General features: G+C 53.9%; 1 protein-coding gene across 1 annotated transcript in view; it reads left to right on the forward strand.

The window, feature by feature from the left end:
- The window catches only part of HCN4 (hyperpolarization activated cyclic nucleotide gated potassium channel 4), an 89,821-nt gene extending 69,521 nt beyond the window's left edge, over window positions 1-20,300 (forward strand). The window contains exons 4-8 of the mRNA XM_031064481.1: window positions 1,224-1,442; window positions 14,748-14,894; window positions 16,010-16,250; window positions 17,844-18,008; window positions 20,293-20,300. Of these exons, the coding sequence (XP_030920341.1) occupies window positions 1,224-1,442; window positions 14,748-14,894; window positions 16,010-16,250; window positions 17,844-18,008; window positions 20,293-20,300 (780 nt within the window). The remainder of the gene's footprint in view (window positions 1-1,223; window positions 1,443-14,747; window positions 14,895-16,009; window positions 16,251-17,843; window positions 18,009-20,292) is intronic.
- The last annotated feature ends 313 nt before the right edge of the window (window positions 20,301-20,613 follow it).

Genomic DNA, 20,613 nt, shown 5'->3' on the forward strand with positions numbered 1-20,613 from the left:
GCAGAATGTTGCTGCTCTCAAATGAAACCATTTGTAGTTCCTCAGCTCGCTGAAAAAGCCCAGTTTTGCACTGAGAAGAACTTGCTGTCCAGACATTACCAACTTCATTTTCTGCCCTTCTCATCTCTCCAGGTAATGACCAGAGACCCTGGCCATTTCCTAAATTGCTGGGCAGTGATTTTCCTCACTCTCAGATCCTGCTCTCTGTTTCAGTTCTCAGTTCAAGTCCATTTCCCAGGGGAGAAAATGATTCGCTTCAGTTCCCTCTCCCACTTGTGGGTCATTGTGAAGATCTCCCAGTGCATCATCTGGGTTTATCCCAGGTTACCAGCAGGGCATCCTGGCTGCCTTCCCTGCTGGAAAAAGCACATGGAGTCTCTAAAAACCAGGGCCAAAGTGCTGATCTCAGATCTGGGATCTGGGCTTGTTTTTCCAAATGGACTCAGCTAGGGTTGTGGGGCCGTGAGGGCTCTGAAATTAAATTTCTTGTGTAACAAAGAGTAAATTTCTTGTGTTGAGGTGCCTCCAACAGGGATTTTTGGGTGCAGTTGACAGCATTGAGGTGTAGGGTATTAGTGAGGGATACAGGAGTTATGGGGGGCTCTGAGGGCATTGAGGTGTAGGGTCTCAGTGAGGGGTATGGGAATTAGGGGGCTATGGGGGCACTGAGGTGTGGGGGGCTCTGTGAAGGATATGGGACTTATGGGGCATTGAGGGGTTTGAGGAGTAGGGTCTCAGAGATCTGGGAGTTATGGGGCTATGGGGACATTGAGATGTAGGGTCTCAGTGAGGGATATGGGAGTTATGGGGGCTCTGAGAGGTTTGAGGTGTAGGGGTTCAGTGAGAGATATAGCAGTTCTGAGGCTATGGGGGCTCCGAGGTGTAGGGGCTCTGTGAGGGATATGGGAGTTATGGGGGCTCTGAGAGGTTTGAGGTGTAGGGGTTCAGTAATATGGGAGTAGTTATGGGGCTATGGGGGCATTGAGGTGTAGGATCTCAGTGAGGCACATGGGAGTTATGGGTGCTCTGAGGGATTTGGGGATTGAGACTCCATATCCCTCCTTGCTTTCAAAGACCCCCCAGCCCTCCAAGCTACCAAAGAATTAAATTTCCTGTGTAACACACCAAGGTGCCTCCGACAGGGATTTTGGGGTGCAGTGCCACGGGTGCTTTCCTGCCCCATGGCCCTGTCCCCGTGCTGAAGCTGTGCCCTGTCCCCGCAGAACGACTCCTGGGGGAAGCAGTACTCGTATGCCCTGTTCAAGGCCATGAGCCACATGCTGTGCATCGGCTACGGGCAGCAGGCGCCGGTGGGGATGTCGGACGTGTGGCTCACCATGCTCAGCATGATCGTGGGGGCCACCCGCTACGCCATGTTCATCGGCCACGCCACCGCCCTCATCCAGTCCCTGGACTCCTCGCGCCGCCAGTACCAGGAGAAGGTAAGGACAGCCCTGCTGGGGTGGGCTGCTCTCTGTGCTCTCTGGGGGGAGCCCGGGGTGGTCTCTGTTCTCTCTGGGGGGAGCCCAGGGTGGTCTCTGTGCTGTCCAGAGGGAGCCCGGGGTGGTCTCTGTGCTGTCTGGGGGGAGCCCAGGGTGGTCTCTGTGCTATCCAGAGGGAGGATGGGGTGGTCTCTGTGCTGTCTGGAGGGAGGATGGGCTGGTCTCTGTGCTTTCTGGGGGGAGCCCAGGATGGTCCTGTGCTGTCTGGGGGGAACCCAGGGTGGTCTCTGTGATATCTGGAGGGAGCCCAGGGTGGTCTCTGTGGTATCCAGACGGAGCTCAGGGTGGTTTCCTTGCTGTGTGGAGGGAGGCTGGGGTGGTCTCTCTGCTGTCCGGGGGGAGCCCAGGGTGGTCTCTGTGCTGCCCAGGGTGGTCTCTGTGCTGCCCAGGGTGGTCTCTGTGCTGTCTGGGGGGAGCCCGGGGTGGTCTCTGTGCTGTCTGGGGAGAGCCCAGGGTGGTCTCTGTGATATCCAGAGGGAGCCCAGGGTGGTCTCTGTGCTGTTCAGAGAGAGCTTGGGGTGGTTTCTGTGATATCCAGAGGGAGCCCAGGGTGGTCTCTGTGCTGCCCAAGGTGGTCTCTGTGCTGTGTGGAGGGAGCCCAGCATGGTCTCTGTGCTGTTCAGAGGGAGCCCAGGGTGGTCTCTGTGTTGTCCAGAGGGAGGATGGGGTGGTCTCTGTGCTGTCTGGAGGGAGGCTGGGGTGGTCTCTGTGCTGTCTGGAGGGAGGCTGGGGTGGTCTCTGTGCTGTCTGGAGGGAGGCTGGGGTGGTCTCTGTGCTGTCTGGAGGGAGGCTGGGGTGGTCTCTGTGCTGTCTGGAGGGAGGCTGGGGTGGTCTCTGTGCTGTCTGGAGGGAGGATGGGGGGGTCTCTGTGCTGTCTGGGGAGAGTCCAGGGTGGTCTCTGTGATATCCAGAGGGAGCCCAGGGTGGTCTCTGTGCTGTCCAGAGGGACCCAGCACTGTCAGTGTGAGAGGCCAGGGCTCTGTTCCTTGCCCCCTCATCCCCATCCATGCACTCCAACACCCCTCAGGAGGAAACAGCAGCAGGATCAGTTAACAGCAGGGCAGGGAGATGGTTGTTGTCGTCCCTGCCTGTCATTGTACACCAATGTTATCAATGTCACCAGTACTTAAAATTTTAAGTCGCTTCTTCCTTTCCCACATCTTGTTTCAAACCCCAAGTGAATGTTCCAGAATGTGCAGCTTTTGTTTAGCGAGTGCTCTCTTTGAAAGTATCCAGATTATGCACTCCAGTGCTCTGAGTGAGGCTGCAGAACAGCCCCCAAAGCCCAGATCAAGGCTCAGGAGCTCGGAGCAAGTTCCCCAGGTAGTTGTGGAATTAATGGCACCATTGTTGGACTGCAGAATGAAGGGCACAGCCAGAAATGTCACATCTGATCAGACTGCCACAGTCACTGAATCTGTGAGCTGGGCTGGGCATCCAAAAAATGCAGCTGCCCTCAGTTAGTGGGGCTGGGGAGGTTTTATGGCCAGGGTCTTGTGGGTGCATTTGATCTGGAGATTAAGAAGAGGAATTGTTCCTATTCTGACCCTGCCAGGTGCAGTTTAGGTGAGAGGGGAGCTGTGATTCAAATGGGGAAGCTGTGACCAGCAGGCCCTGCTCAAGTGGATTTTAAGTTCAGGGAGGAGGTGGGATGACCTTGGAACAGGTTTGAGACACAGAAATTCCAATGGGAGGAGAGCAGGGCAGAGAGGGAGAGCAAAGCAGACCAGAGATTGACTCATGCCTGGAGCATAGGGAAGATCCCAAACCACAGCTAGAGCTGAAGGAGGGGGAATGCCCAGGAGAAGAGTGTGGAGGCCTGGCCTGCATCCACAGCATCCAGAGTTTTAGCTCTGTGCCACAGCTGAGCCAGGCTGATCCCCACGGAGAGCAGGGCACGCCAAAGAGAAGGACACTGCAGCACTGGGAGTGCAGGCTGATCAAATCTCAGGATGCAGAGGATTTATTCAAATGTGTTTGAAGTAGCACAGAAGTCAAGGACTGATCTGCAAAGCCAACCACCTGGGCAGCCTGGCACAGCCAGCACTGCACCTGCAGCACTGGGCACTCCGGGCTCTGCCTCCAGCCTGAGCTCACACAAGGGCACAGCTTGACCCTGGCACTTGGATCCCGGGCAGTGCTCGGGGAAATCAGTGCCCAGGAAGGCAGCAGGGACTGCAGAGGGGGTGCCAGGGACAGTGGGAAGTGTGAGAGCCTTGTTAAAACGTGGGGATGTGAGTGAGAGGGTTAACAGACCCAGGAGAGGAGCTCTGGCAGAGAGGAGAGGGTTGAACCAAGGGTGTATTTCCTGTGGCAGGTTCATCTCCCAAGTTATCCTCCGAGGATCAAAACCTCAGGGATTGAGTGCATTCATTTTCCTCTCGCAAATGGGACAAGTGATGGCCTAAAAACAAATATGTATTTACTTTGTGCATTCCTTAGCACTTGAATAGCCATGATTAAAATGAGGCTGCTGCGTGATTTGCAGCCCTGCAACTCAATTTAGTTCAGTCCTCCTGGGACAAGGTGTCTGCTGAAGCAGATTAGAGAGAGAATCTCAGCAAGTTTGGAGGTTGATTGGTAGGAGCCAGCAGCAATTGAGAGGCCTCTGCTGAGCACCCTGTGGGCTCTGCCTGTCCCTCAGCACAGCTCAGCCTGCAGGGGCCTGGGGAGCTGTGCTGGGAGCGGCCAAGGAAAGGGACACGGTGGAGAGGGAGAGGAACAGCACAAACACAAAGAGGAGAGGAGGTTACAGCTGGAACTGCCCTGGGAGGCTCTGCTGTGCAGGACCCTCAGGACAAGGCTCAGGGGTGGGTTTTTGGGGAGGTTTCAGATTGTCCAGACTTCTGCCAACCCACTGGTTCTTCCCTCGGACAAGCAGGGCTTTGGAAAAGAGGAATAAAAGCCAAGATGTGCTGTCTGTTGGCTTCAGGAGCAGGCTTGTCTCGCTCTGCCTTGGATTCTCTGAACACTGGGATATTCAATCCCTCTCCTGTCAGAATCTCCTCCTGGAGTCTCTCACTTCATGCTGTGCTGGTTGTGCAAGGCAGGGCAGCTGGGTGGATCCATGGGGAGGCAGGAACCATGGGGAATTCAGAGGGAGTGCTCCCCTCCAAGCCAGGGAGGTTCCTGGGTGCCAGGGCACAGTCCCCTGTGGCACAGAGCCCTCCCAGCACATGAAGGGGGCACAGCCATGGTGCAGGGCCAGCCCTGGCCCTCCAGATGGGAGCAGCTCTTTGGATGGGGCTCTCTGGAGGGACTCTTTGACCTCCAGCCCCAGAGGCAAAGTGAGGAGGGACCTGTGTGTCCCATCAGACTTTCCCGTGGTCACAGAGAGTCAGCAGCAGGATCAGGAGCTGAGCTTCTCTCTTAACCTCACTGGAGTTTAACTCCACACTATCCTGGCATGTTTCCTGCACGTGAGACACCACCACAGCTCCTTCCTGAGGGATTCTGGCAGAACAATGTCCCCAGGTGCTGTTGTGCAGCGTGGTGTTGTACCTGAATGGATGGGACAGCTCTGACCAAGAACTGAGCCCGTTCTCACCCAGGGCTCCCTGGCACTGTGCTCAGCTGGGCACACCTTCCTGGCTTCCCAAAGCCTCACTGAGCTCATCTCCTCTCCCACATTCATTTTCTGTCACATCAGTGGGTTGAAAGAGCTTATTTTTGAGCCCATGAGTGCCAGAGCTGCTGCAGGTGCTGGTGAAGGGGGTCAAGGAGAGGAGCAGGGGTACAAGACCCTCTGCAGCTGTTCATGGATCAGCTCCAGCCTTTACTTCATCACTGGCTGCAGAATTCCCCCCTGGCTCACAATAGAGGGAGACTGCTCCCTGCCCAGGAGAGGAATAAACCAGCCAGATATGCCTGTTATTTTCATGCTTTTTGCAGGTTCTCCCATTAATTTGTTTCCCTAATCCTGCAGCTCAGCTGGATTAGTATTTCTGTCAAGTCACCCTCTCCTCCTCCCCAGTGCTCTGTAACCTTGAGGGTGGGGAGGGTGATGGTGCTGCTCTCTGCAGCTCCTTGGAGCAGGGCAGGGATGCTCAGCCCCTGTTGTGAGAAATGATGCTCACTTCCAAAAATTGAAAAGGTTTATTAAAACCTTATCAAAAATACAACAGAAGAGTGAATAGAGAAAATATTACAGCACCAGGAGCAGATGATTTTTCCCACCATGTGCTCATCCACACAATGGAGGTTTTGCCTTTTAACCCTTTAGTTCCCCCACAGTTCTGTCCATCTGTCCAGTGGTGGAGATCACTTCCTGACATCTTGACTGGAGCTCAGGAGCTGACACAGTAAGGAGCTGACCCTCCCAAATGTCCCAAACCCAGGTCACCCCTGATAACAACACAAGGGGGGTGAAACTTCACTATAAATCTGTAAAAACTTCTCTTAACACATATATATGATATTTCCTTTTAATTGTGAGAGTCAGCCATCACATCACTCATCTGTCCCAGTCAGGGTCACTCTCCCATCCCAGTGGGTGCAGGGAGGCTCAGCTCCCCAGGACACCCAGAGCAGGGACTGCAGTGATGCCTTGGGAAGGCTGACCTAGAACTGAGACTAGACTGAGCTCAAGAATAAAGCAGGGATTTATTAAAAGGATCTCCTCAATGGATCCACCTTGGGCAGCACAACCCAAAATTGACCACAGGTCATGGGGTCTCACACTTTTATAAGTTTTGGCCCATTTGCATATTGGAGTTAATTGTCCAATTCCAGCTCCAGCCCATGCAGTCCCATCCTGCTTGTTTTTCTCTCTCCAGCCCACGTTGTTTGTGCCCTTGGGGCTCAGATTTGGATCATTTGTCCTTGGTGCCCAGCTGGAGCAGGAATTGTTTTGTCTCCCTGCTCTGTGCAGAGCTCACCATCCCATAATATGAAGCCCAGACCCACACACTAAAGCAGCACAGAATCTAAAAAATATAAAACCCAAAACCTGTGGCCTCAGTGAGAGGCAGGGCTTGCTGCTGTCAGCACTGCAGAGCCCACTGAAGCCCTAATCTCTCCTTCCAGAGCCTCATCTCCCCTCAGGATCTGCTCTCCCCACTCCTCCTCCTCCCTGAGCACTCCATGCAGTGCCTCTTGTTCTTCAAACACCTCTTGGCTGTGGCTAGGGACTTGCACTTTGCCTTTCATTGGGCTCTTCACAGCCTCTTTGCCTGGGCTCCCCCAGCCCAGGGGAGCTTCACAGTGGCACCCCAATAATGCTCCCATGGAAATCCTCATGTTCAAGTGTTCCTTTTCTTGTTAAAGCAGAACTCTCAAGCATGGCCAAGGTCTTTACCATATTTAGATCAGAAGTTTGACCCAGCAGTGCCTCTGAAGCAGCACGTGCTGCAGCAGGATTGCAGGGGGACACTGAAGAGAGAATCACTTCAGGAGCCCTGCAGAGCACTGCCAGCCCCCCTCAGCTCCTCACACCTCTGCACAGCCCACAGCTGATCCCTGCTCTGCCTATCCAAGCACTTCCTTGGGCAGCTGGAACATCTCAGCCCTTCTGCCAGCACCCTGAACTCAGCAGAGAGAAACTGGGGAAGGTTTAGGCATGGGAAAGGCTGAAATAAAACAACTGGAATGTTCTATCCCTGTTGGGGATGCTGGACCAGGATTTGTTGGGGGAAAATCCAGACAGTGCCCTTGGCCTGCCCACTGCTCTGAGAGCTGGGGACCTGTCCTGGGGCTCAGGCAGGTCTTGCTCCTGCTTGGACACCAGTATAATAATAGTAAAATAATAGTAAAATAATTGTTTTATTAGCAACAAGTTTAAAGAGTGATTTGGGCTTTTTTATGGTCCATGAGGACGCAGTGGAACTCGCAGCTCCAGGGTGCTGCAGAGTTCCAGAGTCTCATTAACCTCAGAATATTTAGACAAATTGACTTGAGGAAAACCTTTCAGGTGTTGCTGAGTGCCCAGGTGCAGATGCAGCCCCTGGCATGGGAATCCCAGATCTGCTTTGTCAGTGGGCAGGAGCTGGAGCTCCTCTCCTGCTCCCCATGAGCCTGTGCAGGGAACTGGGGGCACAGATCCTTCCTGGATAATCCCACCAGCCTGGGAGCTGATTAACCCTTTGCTGGAGCTGTGGTGGTTGCTGGGGCTCAGGGCTGGCTCAGCCAGGAGCACAGACACGCTGTGGTGGCTCTGGGAGCCTGCAGTGGGCACACACTGCCACTGCTCCCTGCCACTGAGCTGCCAGGGGGAACTGCACGTGCTCTACCGCTCCGGGCAGGGTTGGAAGTGACATTCCTGAGAGGATTGGTCGCCAGGAAGTTCTCAGGGATTGTCCCCACGTTCCCTGAGCTCAGAGGCTTCTGGAGGAGTCTCCTCCTGAGCCAGCACCCATGGTGGAGGTCAGGGGAGCTGCAGAGCTCACTCGCTCCTTGGGTAACGTGTGTGAAGGAGAGGGCAGGGAGTGCAGCACCCCAGAAATTAAAGGTGTTTGCAGCACTTAATCAAATGCAAAATGTAATCACATTTCCTAATTGGAAAAAGTTTGGAGAGCCTGGCTTTGTCCTGTCATGCCAGCACTGGGGTTTTGTTCCCTCTGTGCAGAGATGGCCTGAGCACTGCTGTGTCCCACACTGCTGTCAATCAAAGCAGCCTGGGCTGATAACAAGGCTGATAAATGATGGCTCCAGTGATTGTGTCAGGGCCCCTGCTGTGCCCCAGGCCTGGGGTCCCAGCACTGCCCAGGGCAGCTTTGCTTTTCTGCAGTCAGGGGGTTCTGGCTGCTTTGCAGAGCCAAAAGAATGCAAGAAACAGGTAATGGGGTGTTCATGTCAGCCAGAAACTCAGAAGTTGTGTCAGTTGGTTCAGGTTTGTTTAATCCTTTCCCTGAAAGAATCCTGGGTTGGTTAGAAAACAGAAATGTTTGTTTCATGAAAACCTCATGGCTTCTTTTCAGAAAGCCTTGAGGTGCAAACTGCCTTAACCAGAGCAGGGCTGAGCAGTTCCTGCTCTTGCAGGAGAATATGTCATTGGTGGACTTCAACTTGGTTTAATGGTTTACCCATTCCTGAGAGCAGGCTCATTCTGAGGCTGTAAAACATGGCAGAAACAGCTCAGATTGTGACATCTCCACCCTGGGCCTGGAAGGCAGACAGCTCCTTCTGCCCTGTGACCACCATGTGGCACCTGCCTGTGTTGTCATGGCAAGGGAACCTGCCTGCCTTGGCAGCTCTTCCACCTCAGGGAGGGGTTTCAGACTTCAGTATCAGTCTGGGAATTCATGTTGGCACTCGAGCTGCACATAAATAAATAGATAAATAAATAAAGAAGTAAATAAATGGCTGAAGGGGTGATGCTGCAGCACACACAGCCCCTGCTCCCCTGTCCCCATCTCCAGCCTTTGGGGGCACATCTCACCTCATTCCCCCACTTCTGCTCTTCTGCAGAGAGTACTGCTGGTCCCTTTGCCCTGTCCCATTCTGGATGTGTGGCTCCAGTGGCCTGACATCTCCACAATGTCCTGGGATACTCCTAAAGATGGATTGACCGTGGCCAGAAGTGCCCTGTGCTGGCCTGGTGCCTTCTGGCAGGATGTGGCCTCTCCAGCCCAGCCAGGCACTCCCTTCAGGGCCATTCCCAGGGAAACCAGGCTGTTCCATGGCCCTCATGTGCAGCTTTGTCCATATTGCATTCCCTGGGCATGCACAGGATTAGACCTCAGACCACAGCATTTCATGCAGAGGGATTTGTCCCCCAGCTCCTGCATTTGCCTTCCTCACAGCCCTGAGCAGCAGAGATGGTCAGAGGCAAACAGGGGGTTCATCAGGTTTATTATTGATCCTGCTCAGCCCAGGGCCACCTCCCAGTCCAGGAATGGGACTGTCCAAAATCTCTGCCTGAACAGGAATGGGATTGCCCAAAATCCGTGCCTGAACAGGAATGGGACTGTCCAAAATCCCTGCTTGAACAGGAATGGGATTGTCCAAAATCCCTGCTTGAACAGGAATGGGATTGCCCAAAATCCGTGCTTGAACAGGAATGGGACTGTCCAAAATCTCTGCCTGAACAGGAATGGGATTCTCCAAAATTCCTGCCTGAACAGGAATGGGACTGTCCAAAATCCGTGCTTGAACAGGAATGGGATTGCCCAAAATCCCTGCTTGAACAGGAATGGGATTCTCCAAAATTCCTGCCTGAACAGGAATAGGACTGTCCAAAATCCCTGCTTGAACAGGAATGGGATTGCCCAAAATCCGTGCCTGAACAGAAATGGGATTCTCCAAAATCCGTGCTTGAACAGGAATGGGATTGCCCAAAATCCCTGCCTGAATGGGACTGTCCAAAATCCCTGCTTGAACAGGAGCTGATGGGAGTGAGGGGAGGCAACTCACAGCCATCCCCAGTGCAAGGAATGTGGACGGGAAGTGGGAGAAAAGCTCCAGGAATTGTCTGTACCACAGCAAGGGATCAGGAGCCTGACCCTGGGTGAGGTAATTCCCCAAGGAACTGTGCAGTAAGGGAAAGTATTGCAGGTTTCCCAGGAGGTGACACTTAAAAGTCATTTTCTGGTGGAAATCTGACAAAATGAGCACAATGAGCCAGGGCCATGGTACAGGAATCAATGAGTCCAGCCTTTGGAAAGGCTCACAACCCGGACATCACACAAAGCTCTTGCAAAATGGAGGTAGCTGCCAGCTTTTTGTCACAGAACTTCTGCTGTTCCCCTAAACCCCTCCTGTGACTCCATGAGAATGACCATGAGTAAGCTGTAGGATAGAACAGATCCTGAGGGTAGGAATATGAATGGCTTAAGAGAGAAAAAAAACCCCAGAAGTCAGCATTTCCTTGGGTTTGATGATTCCTGAATGCTGGGGAGCTGCACTCTTGGACTCCTAATCAGAGGCCAGGGAAAACAAACCAAAGATTGCACAGTGTCCTGTCAGCAGGCTCCACGTGGTGGATCCCATGGGCTGATCTTCCCCCTGTGGAGCACTGATCCCCTTGGAGAGCCCAGCACTGCTCAGGGTGGCTCCTGCCCCAGCCCTGGCAGGGCACCACCATCCTTCCCCGAGCTGAAATGCTCCTCTGGAGCCTCCTGCTCCTCCCACAGGTGCATCTCTGGTGGCTTCTGTGGGCTCCAGATGTGGAGATGTTTGTGAGTGGGATTAAACCCGGTGCCACAGTGAACTCAGGCTAAATCCTGGAAAGATCCAAGCAGTGCCAGAATCATGGAATGGGCAGGGTTGGGAGGGACCCTCAGGGATCGTGGAGCCCTGCACAGGACACCCCAATAATCCCCCCTGTGCTTGGTGGTTTTCACCTTCAGAACTGGGGCAGGGTTGAGCCTGTTCAGTGATTTATCCCTGATGGATACTGAGGGCATGGAAGGAGTTAAAAATACTCAGTTCTCTTTGGGCTGTGAGTGTCAGAGCTTTGCTAGAAGGGGAGGGAAGTGGTGAGAGAGGAGGGAAAGTGGCCAGCTAGAGGAGCAAAAATCCTCAGCTGAATGGTTTCCTTTTGATATATTAATACCTCCTTCAAGGGCTATTTGAGGAAAAACAGACTTAAGAAAATGAGCTGGGATTTAAATGGGCTCGATTGTCTTCAGAGAGATTGAAATAATTCCTAAATGAGTGTTTTTAGTTGAACTCAGAGAGGCCACTAAGCTCTGAGCACAGGTCAGGCTGGGGACAGGGAGACAAGCGGGAGGCTGAGCAGAGAGGAGGAGGAGGAGAGAGGAGGGGAAGGGGCTGGAAGGCAGCAAGGGGACACCAAGTGGCTTCAGAGAAGGCCAGCTGAGCGTGGCATCATCTGCCTGACCCCACAAGAGTGGGGCCTTCAGCAGCTCCAAGGGAAGGGGAAAAACCCCAGTGAATCCTCAGTTTCTCAGCCATGGAAAGAAGGGGTTGGTGCTTTCGATTCTGACCCCATCTCTGCTCAAGGGAGAGCTGAGGGCCCCCAGACCCTCGTGGCTGAGGGGAGGGAGCACCAGCAGAGGCAGGAGAGACAAGATCTCCCTCTCCTTTAGCAGGACAGAGAATGATGGTTCCTTATTTCACAGCTTGCTTTTATAACCCTGATTTCCATTTGCAATGGGAAGCAGCACCTTTATTTGTGGGGGAGTAAATTTGTCCTGTTTTCCCTGGGAGCCTTATCTGGGGACAGCGGCGACAGGGGACTCTGACAAGCCCTGGGGACACTGCAGAGCAGTAATTTATTGCTCTTTGTTGCAAAGCCATAAATCCATGTTCAGTGGTGAATAAGCAGAGTCCCAGTCACCCCATCCAGCCCATGCTGGTGCATTTTTGGAGCGCGGGGATGTTTTTCCCAAGGAGCAAAGGGCAGTTAAGATGGACAGCAGGTGACAGTGCAGCAGAGGACAGGGACAGGGGCAGGTGGCTGCAGCAGGTGAGGAGAGGCTCCTGGTGACACTGGTCACTGCTCCAGCTCAATCGCTGCACTAAAGCTCAGAGCCCAAGGGGATATTTTTGGCAAATCGTTTATTTCAACAAAAATGCAGCATTAAAGCAAGCAGAGCTCTTGGTGGATTTTAGATGAATTTAATAAACCTGAGTCAGCAGAAGCTCGTGCCTCGTGATTTCCCTCTCCCTGGTGAGAGTCCCACACATCCTGTGCCTGGTTTGCCAGGTCCCATGGCTGTCTCAGGCTGCAGTGCCTGTCCAGTGGCAGGAGACATCAAAAACCCTGAAACCTTCTGCTTGGAGCACCATAACCTCCAAAACTCTCTTTGGGTGAGTTGCCCACAAGGGAGCTGCTGTCCCCCACTCTGCTGCTGCTTTCCCCTTCCTTTCCTGCCTCATTTCCTTGGGGCACATCCTGTCCTGCCACAGCCATCCCTGCAGAGCCTGAGCCAAAGGTGACAAAGGGCCAGTGGGAGGTGGGGACTCCCTTGCCTTTGGCCAGGCTGGAGGGATCAGGAGTATCTCCAGGCAGTTGCTGTGCTTTGGGAATGCCAGGAAGCCCCGAGTGTCCCCTCTGCCACCTTGGCTCCTGGAGTGATGCCCTCTCATGCGTGGTGGCAGTGCCAGCACAAGCTGTCCCTGGAGCAGGACCCAGGGCTCTAACGAGCACAACTTCACTGATCAGGCTCTCCTGCACTAAAGGGACATTCAGGGACACATTTATGAGGGAGAAGAAGGGAAATAGGGCTGGCAAAGGAGCAGCACAGCAGTTAGTGCAGTGCACACTGAGGACTGTGTCCTGTGCTGAGAGGAGTGTGACCATCCCCTGCACACACCTTGTCCTGCAGCACCTGCAGGGCAGCAGGACCCTGGTGCAGCCCTGGCCCTTGGGGAGGTGTCCTTTACTCACAGGAAGCACCATCCATCCCCAAGGCTGCTCTGTGTGCCCTGCATTCCACTGGAACTGACACCATGGAAAGGTGAACCAGCAGGTGAAAATGTGGAGGGATAAGGGTGACTCCTTGGGGCACAGGAGCGAAGAAAAGGGGAAGAAAGGATGGGAAAGGAAAGGCACAGAGGGGAGAAGCAGCAGGCTGGGGACTGCAGGTCCAGCCCAAAAACCGGGGTGTTGATCCAGGTGTGCCCCTCTGCTGTGAGCCCACAGCCAGGGCAGGTCCTGTGCTCGCCCTGCTGCAGCCCCTGGGGCTGTGACAGCTCTGGAGCCCAGCTGGCCCCTGTCCTGCCATGTGCCATGGAAAAACCTTCCTGGGGTGTGGGTTTGTGATTCACACTAGGTGAGAGTAAAAGGAACAGGCTGCTGCTGTGCCACACTCAAGTTTCTATTCTGTATTCTTCTAAGATCTTCTGAAGGGGAGAGTTCCAAAGGGATACAGTGTTGGCTCTGGTGTGGTAGCAATAGTGAAACAACTGCTGAGTGGGATCTTGAGTAGGCAAGGAGGTAGTGAGTGAGCAGGAAGGGTCTCCAGCATATACAGTATAGGTTAAGTATGATTATAAACTAATGAGTTTAATACAAGGTTTTTGTTTTTCTTTTTTATCTAATCATGCCTTAATTCTAGTTGGCCCTAAGATTTTACACAACATTACTGGAGTATTACTCAGCACTATGTGTGTATTTCGGTCAGTTTTTGTTGTTTAGGGGAACACTATCTCTAAAAAATGGGAACAACAGGTTAAGTTTACATTGGGTCTGGGGAAGGGTAACTTTATGGAAATACCACTACCATGGCAGAATTGTGCCTAAGGACAAGAAGGCCTCTCCTCTCTGCTGCAGCTTTTTAGATGCTCAAGGCAATTTTAGCTTTTAGTAAAAGCTAAAATCTATATTTCTATTCCACTTTGTGGCTTCATCTATCTCAGTTTCTCTGGGGTTTCAGTTCAATCCCTGGGCCTGTGCCCTAAGGGGCTTGCATTCCAACACCTGGGGGCTCTTGGACTCCTGCTCCCACCCTGCACAGTCCTGTTTGCTGGGAGCTCACTCCCAGCCAGGCACTCCTTCCTCAGCCCTGCTCCCAGCTGGGGCTGTGTTGTAGTAATTAGCCCCCAGCCAGGTAATAATTACCATTGACTCCGTGTGTTACAGAAGGCTGATTAATAATAATCTTTATTAAGAGACTCCTTGCTCTTTTATAGACAGATACAAGTTGACCTAATTGGTCCTCTAGTCCAAACACCATCACCATTGGCTAATTAAGAAACCACCCTTTGATAAACAGATCTCCATAACACATTCCACATGTTCACAACAACAGCTGCAGCAAGAGAAGATAAGAATTGTTTCTCATTTTTTTCTCTAATCTTCTCCCAGCCTTTCACACGGTGGTGCCTGGGGAAGTTGTGTTTGTCTCTGTGGCCAGGGAGCTGCGTGTGGAGGGGAGCACAGGCAGCTCAGCACCCAGGCAGTGAGCACAGGGCACCCAGCTGAGGATGAGTTTAAAGGTTAAACCACGGGGCGGCCATTTGGGGGGCACAGCAGGGCAGTCTGCAAGCTCCCCATGGATGGCACAGGCCCTCCCTGCTGCTGCAGGGGCAGGGCACAGGGCCAGTACAGGTTGCCCATGAGTTTGTGACATGTCCTGGTGATCCTTGTGTGTCCCTGCTCAGTACAAACAGGAGGAGCAGTACATGTCCTTCCTCTGCTGCAGGGGAAGCCAGCATGGGCTGCCCATGAGTTGGTGACATGTCCTGGTAAATGGTGGCTTTGTGTGTCCCTGCTCAGTACAAACAGGAGGAGCAGTATTTGTCCTTCCACTGCTGCAGGGGCAGGGAGCAGGGCCAGCCCAGGCTGCCCATGGGTTTGTGACATGTCCTGGTAACCAGTGCCCCTTGTGTGTCCCTGCTCAGTACAAACAGGTGGAGCAGTACATGTCCTTCCACAAGCTGCCTGCCGACATGCGGCAGCGCATCCACGACTACTACGAGCACCGCTACCAGGGCAAGATGTTCGATGAGGAGAGCATCCTGGGGGAGCTGAGCGAGCCCCTGCGGGAGGTAAGAGGGCAACCATGGGCAGGGCATGTTCCCAGCACCTCTGGGAGCTCTGGAGCTCCAGGGTCAGGGGCTCAGGAAGCTCCCACCTCTTGTGTTTGGTTAAAACTTGGCATGGAGTGCTGGCCTCATCCATGCCCCACCCACCGGGAGGTCACAGAAAGAAGGAGCCTTCAGAGAAGCCCCCTTTCCTTCCCAGCTGAAGCCTGGCAATGCAGGTTGTCCCTGGGATGTCACCAATGTGTCACTCACCAGCTCCAGAAGGGGCCTGCCTTCTGTCTTTGTCCCCCAGCAATATTCCTCCATGGGAGAGAGAAGAGCTGAGCAAGTGCCAGCCAGGATTTAGAACTAGTTTTGCTGAAGTCTCAAAGGGCATTCCTCTGAAAACCCCCATGGGGGGACACAGATGCTTCCCCATCTCTCTGTGTTCCTGCTCCAGTTATCCCTGTTCCCATGGAGTGCTGTGCTGGGTGATGGGCTCAGCACCACATCCTGAGTGGGAGCTGCCAAGGCACAGAGCAGCTCCTGAGCTGTCCCCCCTGCGAGTGACACAGAGCCCCAGGGGAGGCCCAGCCTGGCTGTGGTGACAGCTGAGAGCTGAGCTGGGCTTTCTGCAGCCAGGGATGGTGATCCAGCCTCTGCCCAGTGCCTGGGGAGCACCTCTCCTGACACTGTCCCCATCTGCCCGGGATCATTCTCCTCCTGGGCACATTTGTGCTGTTTCACAGCTCATTGACAAGCAAGGGCAGCAGAGAACCAGGGGCTGCCAAGGTGAGTTATGACACCTGCCCAGAGAGGAGCCCTGGGCTTTGTCAGGCAGCATTTCACTGCTGCTGTGCTCCCTCCCAGCCCAAGGTTTCCTACAGAAACAGGAATGCTGTGTGTGTGTTTGGGAGGTTTGAGTGTTGTCCCTGCTCGGGGGAGGCAGAGGTGAATGTGGTGCTGGCTCCAGCACTGCTCTGAGCATCCAGAGCCCATCCAGCCAGACCAAGGCACAGCCACTTTATCCCACTTTAAATGCACAGGTCAGGTGGGGATCTTCACAGGTCATTAGGTGTTGACTAACATGTGCATCCTCTCCTCTTCCTCTCTCTCTCCTTCACACCCCACCTGCTCAGGAAATCATCAACTTCAACTGCCGCAAGCTGGTGGCCTCCATGCCCCTGTTTGCCAACGCAGACCCCAACTTTGTGACGTCCATGCTGACCAAGCTGAAGTTCGAGGTGTTCCAGCCCGGGGACTACATCATCCGGGAGGGCACCATCGGCAAGAAGATGTACTTCATCCAGCACGGCGTGGTCAGCGTCCTCACCAAGGGCAACAAGGAGACCAAGCTGGCTGATGGCTCCTACTTTGGAGGTGTGTGCTGCTCACTGAGCCCCCACAGGCACAGGGCTGCTGTGCTCAGCCATTCCTGGATCCATGAGGGACTGACCCCAGCACCTCCTTCTCCATCTCTGGGCAGCTTCCCAGACAGGGGATGTGTCACTAGCTGGGGGTTATGTACAAATCACAAATGGGAAAGGACTGCTAGGAACTGCCTTGAGCTGTTTTATTTTCCAGCATCACTCTCATTACATGATTATGACAATGGGAAGGTGCCATCAGCTCACATCCCAGGAATGTTTTTGGCCTGTCAGTTCTCCGTAATCATGGAGATTGGGTTCTTCTCTAGAACCTGCCTTTACCCTGTTGATGTTGGGTATCACTGGCCAGGGTCTCTGTACAAATCACAGACAGGATGGGACTGCTGGGAACGTGCCTTGAGCTGTTTTATTTTCCAGCATCACTCTCATTACATGGTTGTGACAATGGGAAGATGCCAGCAGCTCACATCCCAGGCAGCAGACAGGCAGGTTGCAGGACAAGCTCTGAGTGCACCCCCTCTGATGATCTACTGAGGGGAGACAGAGCAAAACCTGCCAGGCCTTTCCTCTAAAAAATCCCTATTATGCATTTCCCACTCTCCTGGTTCATGTGGAACAACCTGTCTGCACCTCCCTTGGGTACAAGGGTTTTGCAGCCTGGTGTTTGGAGCTGGAGGGTTGGAGTCAGGGTCCCCTGACTGCCAGATGGGATTGAACTCGCCTGTGACATTCCATCACAACTCCTCACACACGTGGCACTGTCTCCTAAGCATCATTTCCTTGGGAAAGCAGCCTGGGAGCACACTCAGAACCCTGCTGGAGCAGGGCTTTGGGGAGGTTCAGCATGAATCCAAGGAAAGGTGCAGGAGGATTGGCACCCAACACCCACAGGGAGCACAGTGCTGTCACTGCAGCCCACACCATCTGTCCTGAAGTGCCTGTCTCTGCTGCCCAGGCTCTGTGCAAGCAGTGGGGAAGCGGGATTTGGGAGCTGTCTGTTGGGTGTTCAAGGAGCTGTGGTTGAATGCAGGGCTTTGTGTTCAGTTACCAGGCGAGCAGTGAGGAGTGTGTGACAGCAGTGTAAATACAGCCCGAGCTGGGAGGTGCCACTCATGTGGCTTTCCCTGGCAGTGCTCGTGGAATAGACATGAAAATCTTTGAAAACTCTGGAAAGACAAATGTTCCAGGTACAGAGATCAAAATTACAGCCAGGCACCAGAGGCACAGATCAGCACAGAGCCTCTCTACAAATCTAGAGACAATTGGCTTCAATGAGAGCACGGCTTGACCTTCTGCTCCCAGTGCCCACAAGGAGCTGGAGAAACACAACTCCTCCAGCATGAACACACAATGCTGCCTTTGATAATCCCCCAGAACAAACCTTGTGTGCCTGACTGGACCAGCAGAACCCCTGAGAGCTGCTGTGTGTGGCAGCTGCCTCAAGCGAGCAACGTCGGTGTGCGCACAGAATGTGAACTGTGGCTGGGTTTTCTGTGGGAGGGGAGGCTGGGAGGGCACTGCAGGGAGGGAGGCTGGGGTGCTGTGGTGGTGCCCATGCCCTGTCTGAGCCTCTCTCTGCCTGCAGAGATCTGCCTGCTGACGCGCGGCCGGCGCACGGCCAGCGTGCGCGCCGACACCTACTGCCGCCTGTACTCGCTGTCCGTGGACAACTTCAACGAGGTTCTGGAGGAGTACCCCATGATGAGGAGAGCTTTCGAGACCGTGGCTCTGGACAGGCTGGACAGGATTGGTGAGTACATTGGGGAGAGTCTCCTTCCTCACCTGCTGCCTTGGCAGCCCTTCTCCAGGCTTGCTGTGCTGCAGTTGGGAAGTGATGGAGATCCCAGCCTGGCTCTCCTTGTCCAGCTTCAGCTCCCTCAAGGACTCCAATCTAAACCTACTGGGGGCAAGTTTAGGTTGGATTTTAGGGAGAAATCCTTCCCTGGGAGGGTGGTGAGGCCCTGGCACAGGATCCCTGAAGTGTCCAAGGCCAGGTTGGACACTAAAGCTTGGAGCAGCCTGGGATAGTGGAAGGTGTCCCTGCCCATGGCAGGGGGCCTGCACCAGATCACCTTTAAGGTCCAATCCAACCCAAACTATTCTGGGATTCTGTGATGGTCACAGCTCACAGTGACCCATCCCAGGATGCTCCCTGTCCTGTGGGAGACACAACTTGTGCTGCAAACAGCCTTATCCAGGTGTCTCTTCCCCAGCTAAAGACCAGGACAACATTCCTTGGTCACAGCCAGAGGTGTTTAACAGAGAAGTGACTCATGCAAGGTCATGCAGGAAGGCTGCAGAGCTGAGGAGCATTTTGGAGTCCCAGTCTAACTCCTGCAGCTCCTTATCCATCCCCTCACAGTGCCTGCATTCCCAGTGCTTTCCTCATGGAAAGCTCTGTGGAGCTCTGGGCTCAGTGCAGAGGGCCAGGAGGGTGGTGAGGGGAGGGGGATAGGGGCTAAGCTGGCATCCCAGCAAGGGGTGCAGTGCCTCTGGTCCTTCTCCTGCCAGGGACAGTGGATTCTCTGCATCTCATTACCTGCTGCAAACCACAGAGTGGGACCCTTGAGGAAAAGGCTCTGAGCTGAAGACCAGCTTTGGCAAAGCCCAGGCTAATGAGGCCCTGGTGGAAGTGACAGTAGGCCCAACACTTGGGTTATTTCAGTGAGGCTGTACAAATGGCAGAGAAAATGTAAAATCAATGCAGGGATGGGCCAGCTTGGCTTTATCTCAAGTTCTGCAGGTCTGGGTGCTCAGTGCTGCTGAGCTTTCCAGCCTAGTGCTCTCTGGGACTGTGAGATCAGGTGGGCAGAACATCCTGTGCTTCCTGTCCTGTGCTCTGTGCTCCTGCACACGTAACTGAAATCCATGGAAAATTCTGACCCAGCACAAAGAACCTCACGTGCTTCTTCCCCTGAGAGAGCTCCCCTTGCACAGACAGCTGCAAATGTCAGCGTAAGGTCAGAAGGTGACACAGAGCAAGTGGAACAACAGGCCCTTTGCTGCAGGGCTCTGCCACTGCCTCCCCTTCCTCCTGCTGGTCCCTGTGCCACTGAAAGTCCTGCTGTGCCCTGGTTTCCCTGGCACTCACCCTCGAGAGCTGTCTGCTCCCTTGACTCTGCATCTGAGCTGTTGTGAAATGGCTCCTGCATAGCCCTTGGTGGTGCCCAGCTCTGCTCAGCTCTAGCTGCCCCAAAAAGCCCCGGGGAGCTCTGGGCACCCTACTGGAGCTGGCAGATGCCACGGAATTCCCTGACTCTGTAAATAAGGCATTTCTTCCCTTCCTCTGGAACGTGCACCATCCAGAAGGAGCAGTGCAGTAGTTCTGTACCAGCCTGTGACTTTGGAGAGAATTCAAGGTTACTGCATTCTGCTGAGGCTCTCTGGAGGTGCAGGAATCATTCTGGAGGAGTGAAGTTGAGGAACGGCAGTTCCTGAAAAGCTGGGATGAACAAAAGCAGGGCCAGTTTTGGTCCTGGCCCATCCAGTTCAGGATCTGTGCACAAGGAGGAAGCAAATGGAAGCCTCTTTCCAAGTCAGTGATGCATTCCCTGGCTCCCTTCTGCCCAGGGTGACAATGTCCTTGGGAAGCCCAGGCCACAGTGAGTACAGGACGTGATTCAGAGGGCCCTGTCTCTGTTCTGGTATCAGGATAAGATCCATCCAATATTCCCCCTATGCATCAAGGGAGCAGGGAGGAAAATCCCAGCCCATCTAGTCCCACTCGGTGATGTTTATGGGATTTCTGGCCACTGGGGGGTTTGGAAAGGGTGGTCTGGTAGGCACAGAGTTTGTGGTGATTGGGAGTGGGGCTGGAGCTCATCCCCAGTGGGTACAGCTGTGAGAAGCAGGTGAGCAGCACTGACAGCAATGAGCCATGGAGTGCCCAGGGACCCTGAGCAACCACCAAAGGGAGCAGAGGGCACACAGGTGCAGTGCATAAATACAAGGGGTATAAAAGGTTGGCCTAAAGAATAAGAAGTGCAGATGTTTGCAGCTTTCTGAAGTGATCTGATGTTATTCTATGTGGGCAGATGCCTGAAGCCTTCTGAAGTGGTTTGGTGTTACTGTGTATGGGTTGAAGCTTTCTGGAATTGTATGGGGATACTCTGTGTATTGTGGCCATCTCAGCTGTGACATTTGCTGGGACATGGTCTCAGCTTTGTGGGTAGCAGAAGGAGCAGGCAGGGCTCAGCCCAGGCAGCAACAGGAGCAGGATTGGTTGATTGAGGAGGGATGAGGTAGTCCCACAGCAGTGCTGAGCAGTTTGGAAGCAGTGCGTGGGCAGAGGAGAGGGGCCAGAGCCCCCCAGCCCGTGCTGCCATGGCTTCCTGCAGGAACATGGGCTGTGCATG

Source organism: Geospiza fortis, unplaced genomic scaffold (genome assembly GCF_000277835.1).
Source record: "Geospiza fortis unplaced genomic scaffold, GeoFor_1.0 scaffold628, whole genome shotgun sequence".
Classification (NCBI taxonomy): domain Eukaryota; kingdom Metazoa; phylum Chordata; class Aves; order Passeriformes; family Thraupidae; genus Geospiza; species Geospiza fortis.